The following is a 6000-nucleotide window of genomic DNA, read 5'->3' as shown; positions in this document are numbered from 1 at the left end:
GGACTAACTAGTTCCCAGACCAGAGGAGGACTAGTTCCCAGACCAGGGGAGGACTAACTAGTTCCCAGACCAGAGGAAGACTGGTTCCCAGACCAGAGGAGGACTAGTTCCCAGACCAGGGGAGGACTAACTAGTTCCCAGAGCAGAGGAGGACTAGTTCATAGACCAGGGGAGGACTAACTAGTTCCAAGACCAGAGGAGGACTAGTTCCCTAACCAGAGAAGGACTAGTTTTCAGATCAGAGGAAGACTAACTAGTTCCCAGACCAGAGGAAGACTAGTTCCCAGACCAGGGGAGGACTAGTTCCCAGAGCAAGGGAGGACTAACTAGTTCCCAGACCAGAGGAGGACTAGTTCCCAGACCAGGGGAGGACTAACTAGTTCCAAGACCAGAGGAAGACTAGTTCCCTGACCAGAGGAGGACTAGTTCTCAGACCAGAGGAAGACTAACTAGTTCCCAGACCAGAGGAAGACTAGTTCCCAGACCAGAGGAGGACTAGTTCCCAGACCAGGGGAGGACTAACTGGTTCCAAGACCAGTGCAGGGCTAAAGGGCAGGGCACCTTCCCGGATGCAGCTCAGGGCTGCTGTGGGATGCTCCCCTGAGGCCAGGCCCCTCGGCCCCTGCCCCTAATGAGCCCAGAGTCAGACCCCTGAGAACAGCTTCTCGGGGGGTTAACAATAATGTCCTAAATTATTATTATGTGCAGGGCTTTCAAATTTAATAAACAGATCCGCACTCAGTATCTCAGGCTGGTGTCCAAGGTCCACACCCGGGGATCAGGAGCCTAGCAGGCCTTTCTCCCTCCTGAGCCTCAGCTTGAGGGCTAGCCCCACTGCAGAGGGGGTAACTGAACCTCAGTCTTCCCCTGGACCTGGGGGGCCACTGCCCCTGGGCTCCTTTGCTCAAATACACGTGGGCAAAGAGCAGCCTTGGGCACAGGCAAGGTCTCTCGCCTTCAGCTGGCAGTGCTGGGTAAGCGTGTGCAGTGCCAGCCCCTGGAGGCTATCTTAGGACACACGCCTGATTAAAAACAAACAAAACCTCCATCCTCAAAATCCAGAACACCTCTGTGATAACAGGTGTGAATTAGTAGTTAATGTGTAGCCAGAGATGGTTCTGGGCAGGAGAACACCCAGAGTCCTCGCTGGGTGGGAGTCCACTCTGGCGGTGCCCAGACCCTGCCAGGCCTTTGCCGTGTACCCTCCACTTGGCCCTCTTGCCCTCTCCTGCCACTGCGTTGCTCCTGTGTTACCGAGACCTAGAATGCCGGGCGTCTTCGTCGGAGACTCATTACAGCTTATCTCTGTCTGCCTTTCTTTAAAGCCAGCTGAACATACCCAATGCTCTCCCTTTATGGTAAGACCGAGCCTCCAGACCATGCTCTCAGCTTCTGTGACCCCCTCTAACATACCCACTTCCCCCACCCGACCCCCAGCATCTTGGAGCCCAGCCCCCGATGCATGTTGCCTGTGTCTGCCATGCGCCTTGCCTGCCTGGTCTGTGAGCTGTCGAGTGCTGTTGGTGCGACATTTCCATCCTTGAGCTTTCCTGTGGGTGGCAGCTCACCGTGACCTTGACTGTCTAATGAGCCACTGGGAGAGAATCGGACCCGAGGGCCATTTCCTGTTAAACGTCCTGAGGACTCTGCTGGCTGACGTCCCCACCCCGAATCTGACGTGGGGTTTGCACGGGGCACCCATGAGCGCCGTGGCGAGGCCTCTGGGAGAGAGGAAGGAGAGGTGACATAGCCAGAGACGGGGAGGTCCTCCTAGTCACCAGGCCGCCCTCCAGCTCTGAGTCAAGGCCCCAGTAAGAGGTTAAGCTGGGTTCATTACCCAGAGAGTGGTTAGATTTCCTATCACCCCGACAGTGTTACCTGTGAGGGGCATTAAAACTAGGCCACGCCCGCTTCACTGCAGCAGACCGTCTGGTGGGAGCCGCTTCTGCTCTAGCAATCTTTGGCTAAAGTGAGAGAGAGGCCGACCGGTGTGACCTTGAAGTCTCCTTGGAACAGCTGTCTCCAAGAGGCTGCCGTCACAGGCTTCAAACGTGGGCCAAGCGTGAGTTTTTAGCAGGGCCGGTGAGTGGGTTGATTCCCCGAGCCCCAGAAGTCAGCAGACAGAGGCAAGATCGGTGGGGATGTTTCCTGACGAAGCCCACGACCATAGCCGGAAGGGCTGAGCCTGGACGTGTTGCCGGTATGTCACCGGTCAGTAGAGCATAAGGCACCTGCAGCGTCAGGAGGGCTCTGAACCCAGGACGAGCTCAGACTGGAGGCTTGAGTTTTGCTTTTTAACGAGTCAGATACAGATGCCTCCGCGGCGCCAAACTCCCAGACTCTTGATGTCCAGCTGAGGTTCCGTGTAAGCTGGCGCTCTCTTCTTCTTTCTCCCTTCCCAAGCACAGTGGGGCTGATGGCTGAGTTCCAAAGCCCTGAGCCTCCTCTACCGCTTCCTCTGGGGGAACACCACCTCCTTTTAAGGAGAGAAAGTAGAATTTCAAGTAGGTACATGGGTGATAGAAATGCAGAGATGAAGGGCATCAAAGACTTCAGAATGCAGACAGGTAGGGCCCGGGGTCCAGACGGCCTGCTGCCAGGGCCCTCCCAGCCCCTGTGGCCCCCCAGCCACCAGCCCGCCCCAGGGGAGCAGCTCTGGTTCAGAAGGAGAAGGATAGATGCCCCCCGCCCCGGGAGGAGCAGGGTGTGCTGGCGCGTGTAAAACCTGCCCCCCTCGTGGGGCTCCTGTTCTGACCGGGGTGAGGGGAGAGGCCCCTGGAGCCCTGGCCACAGGGCTAGAACCAGGAGCCGCGAGGGCTCCAGCGCTGGTGGGATTTTCGTGGGCGTGGCCAGGCCGGATCTGACCTGGAGACGGTCAGAAATGAAGCCAGAGGAGTGGGCGTTGAGAATCGGGGCCCACGTGGGGCCCAGCAACCACCCAGAGATGCCTGCGAGCGGGGGGCCTGCAGCGGGAGCAGTAACAGGAAGCCCAGAGGTCCGTTCTCTCCTGGTGCCCACGCGGCGGGGGCTGCACTCGCTCTGGGGAACCGGCCGGCTCCCGGGGCCACCACCCCAGCTCGCTGGCCGAGCTGGCTCAGAGCCCACCTTTCTGGGCAGACCTCCCCAGGTCTCAGGTGCTTGACACCCAGGTGAGGGGAGGGGTCGGCACCAGGCTCAGGCTGCTCCCATTTAGCGCCCAGAACGTCTGCGGGGCTCCTGGAAGTGCCCCCCAAGCCAGGCAGCAGCTGGCGACTGAAGAGACGCCACCCGGGGAGGGGTCCAGCCAGCGGTCCCCCGCCGACTTCACGGCATCTGTGTGCCCCTGCCAGGCCCTGCCCTACGTTGCTCTCCTGATCGTGATGCTGTTCTTCATCTACGCCGTGATCGGGATGCAGGTAGGACAGGCTCCCCGCTGTCTCCTCGGGCCCGGCCCCCAGCCCACATCCCCTGACACCCGCCCCTCCTTCTGAGGCTGGAAAGGTCACCGGAATTGGAACTTTCCCCCCACCCCCGTGGTGTCCTGGGGGTGCACAGCTCTGAGACCCTCTCTCCCTGTTGCCCCTGGCCCAGGTTCCACTCTCTATAGGGAAAAACTCCCCCAAGTTATGTGAAGGGCCTATTTGTTAATTATTCCTCAGTAAAGTATTTTTTCAAGAGGAAAGAAAAATAGTCTCAAGAACCTGCAGCCAAGAAAAAGAAAAAAGAAAGAGGAAGGCCAGTGAGCCTTGTCCCTGCACAGACGCAGGGTCGAGGTCTCAGCCTCCGCCCGCTCTCAGCCCCCCTCCCGCGGGGCCCAGGGCCCCTCCCGAGGGCCGAGGGCACTTTTCTTGGATGCTTGTCCGGAGTGGGGGGCTGGGATCAGGGGCTGGACAGGGCAGCAGGTACCTGCCCCCGTGAGGCCTTCCAGGTCGCAGAGGGGACTCTGTTCAGCTTATGGGCCAGCCCGTCCAGGGTCAGCTGTGACCCCTGAAGAGACCATTGAACGATGGGTGGGAACCAGGACCCCTCTGTCCACAGCTCACGGACCCCATCCTCTCCCCCTGCCAGGTGTTCGGGAAAATCGCCCTGAATGACACGACAGAGATCAACAGGAACAACAACTTCCAGACCTTCCCCCAGGCCGTGCTGCTCCTCTTCAGGTGAGTGTGCAGACAGGTGCGGACAGGTGCACACGGGGACACCTGCTCGGTGCGGCCCTGGCCTGGCTGCACGACGAGAACTGGGGCTGGGGGGCTGGGAAGCCCCCTGACCGGGAAGCCTTCCTTTCACTGTCGTTTATAATGACTGGACACGGCCCCTGCCGCTGACTCTGGAAGCCAGTAGGGGATCAGAATCAAAGTCCAAGAGCACCCTGGTTCGAAGCTGAGCCAGGCCTGCAGCACGCTCGCTATGTGACCTTGAGTGACCTTGAGCAAGACGGCAGATGACTCCGAGCCTCAGTTTCCTCCTAAGACAAGCCCAGCTGCCGGAGTTGGTGCCACTGTCTGTGTCAGTGGTTCCGTCCACGGCACTTAGTTTCCCCCTTGGCTGAGCCGGCGCCAGCCCTCACCCTCTGGGGAGGCCGCGGCCACAGGTACAGCTGGGGGAGGGGTGTGTCCCGCCCGACCCCGAGGGAAGGATTCCGTGCGGCAGCCCCACGTCCTTCCTCCTCTGGATCCCAGTGACCCCCTGGGCTACCCCTCCTCTGGCTCTTCTCACCATCCTGCTCATCACAGCCTGGGCTCTGGGACCCCTCACCTGGTCCAGGGCTGGTGGTGATGAGAACTGTTTACTCAGTCCCTGGGCCAGATGATGCCTAGAGTCCATTCCAGCACCTGTACTCTCCATGCTAAGGTGCTGGGAGAGGCGCTGAGCCCTTACCATCCCCCTGGGGTTCCTTCCGAAGATCCAGGGATCCTCCCCATCAAATAACCCCACCTTCACCATGCGCTGTGGAATCCTTTCCCCACATCCAAGCCTGCAAATCATTACTGCTCAAAATGTGTTCAGTCAGAATGGCAGTCCCCTTAAATATCTGTCCGACATCACCCTCCCTCAGATGGTAGCCGTGAGAACACGGGGCCGTCATAAACCACAGCCTCACAGCAACATTTACGCCTGAGCCGCATTTATATATGGGATTTGGACACATGTGAGCCGGGGCACATGGGTCTCCCCTCTCCTTTCCTAAAGTCCTTGGCGACAGGAGATAGTTTGTAAAAGAACAAGGAAGGATAAAAGCCAAGAAAGAGTGCCATTTTGAGCCAGCAGTGCTGAGGAAGTCTTCAACGGAGGCAAGCAGATGCGATTCAATGGACAAAGGACCAGGTTCGGAGGAAAACACATCCCAAAGCCGGTGAGCCTGTGAAGGAGCGAGAGCAGCCAGGGCCTCCCCAAGCTCAGGGTCCACAGGGGCCAGGCACCAGGACAGCTGGGGCCACAACCACACTGCCTCCTTGGGGAGCCGCATTTGGAGAGCGTTTGCTGATGCCCACAAGCTGAAAGCAGAGCCCTGCCGCCACAGCCTGGGCTTTGGGGTCTAAGAAGTAGAGCAGGGCCCCCAAGGGAACCCACCCTTTCAGAGAAGCTACCTGTCCACCCCACCTGGCAGCACGTCTCGTCTTGTCTTCCATGGTCCCCAGAGATGCTCCTGCAACGAGAACTTGGTCCACAGAGTTGTGTACTGGGCTCTCGATCACAAAGAGCAGTAACAGTCACCCCAAAGTACTGGGGGCAAACCAATGTCAAAAAAGAAGTCACCACACTCACCTAACAGATGAATGAACACATCGGGAGGAAGAGAATAGGGAGAGGAAAAATATTTGAAAATAAGCACAATTTGTGTCTTTAGAGAGATTATAGAACCTGGCACATCTGTCAAATTAGAAAGGAGTGGGAGGAGGAGGAGAAGTCATTATTAATGAGAACAAATTAACGAGAGAATTAATTAAATTTAATTTAATTAAAGAGAGAACTCAGAAAATATACAAGCACCTAAGGGGCTTCCCTGGTGGCGCAGTG

General features: G+C 58.0%; 1 protein-coding gene across 1 annotated transcript; it reads left to right on the top strand.

Moving 5' to 3' along the window:
* The first annotated feature begins 1263 nt into the window (after positions 1–1263).
* LOC132372808 (voltage-dependent L-type calcium channel subunit alpha-1C-like) lies at positions 1264–5045 on the top strand. The gene is made up of 4 exons (XM_059934928.1): positions 1264–1358; positions 3330–3395; positions 4048–4139; positions 5039–5045. The coding sequence occupies exons 1-4, from the start codon at positions 1266–1268 to the stop codon at positions 5043–5045; spliced, it is 258 nt and encodes an 85-aa protein (XP_059790911.1). The 5' UTR covers positions 1264–1265.
* Positions 5046–6000: the final 955 nt, after the last annotated feature.

The sequence above is a fragment of the Balaenoptera ricei genome, chromosome 10 (assembly GCF_028023285.1).
Source record: "Balaenoptera ricei isolate mBalRic1 chromosome 10, mBalRic1.hap2, whole genome shotgun sequence".
Lineage (NCBI taxonomy): Eukaryota > Metazoa > Chordata > Mammalia > Artiodactyla > Balaenopteridae > Balaenoptera > Balaenoptera ricei.
The sequence above is the reverse complement of the archived record's forward strand: the minus strand, read 5'-3'. Positions and strand labels throughout refer to the sequence as shown.

Excerpts from the sequence above, each read along its gene's own strand:
- LOC132372808 (XM_059934928.1), top strand. The coding sequence starts at position 1,266 with ATGCCGGGCGTCTTCGTCGGAGACTCATTACAGCTTATCTCTGTCTGC. Across the intron at positions 1,359-3,329 it reads CCCAATGCTCTCCCTTTATG|GCCCTGCCCTACGTTGCTCT; the intron begins GTAAGACCGAGC and ends TGCCCCTGCCAG. Across the intron at positions 3,396-4,047 it reads ACGCCGTGATCGGGATGCAG|GTGTTCGGGAAAATCGCCCT; the intron begins GTAGGACAGGCT and ends TCCCCCTGCCAG.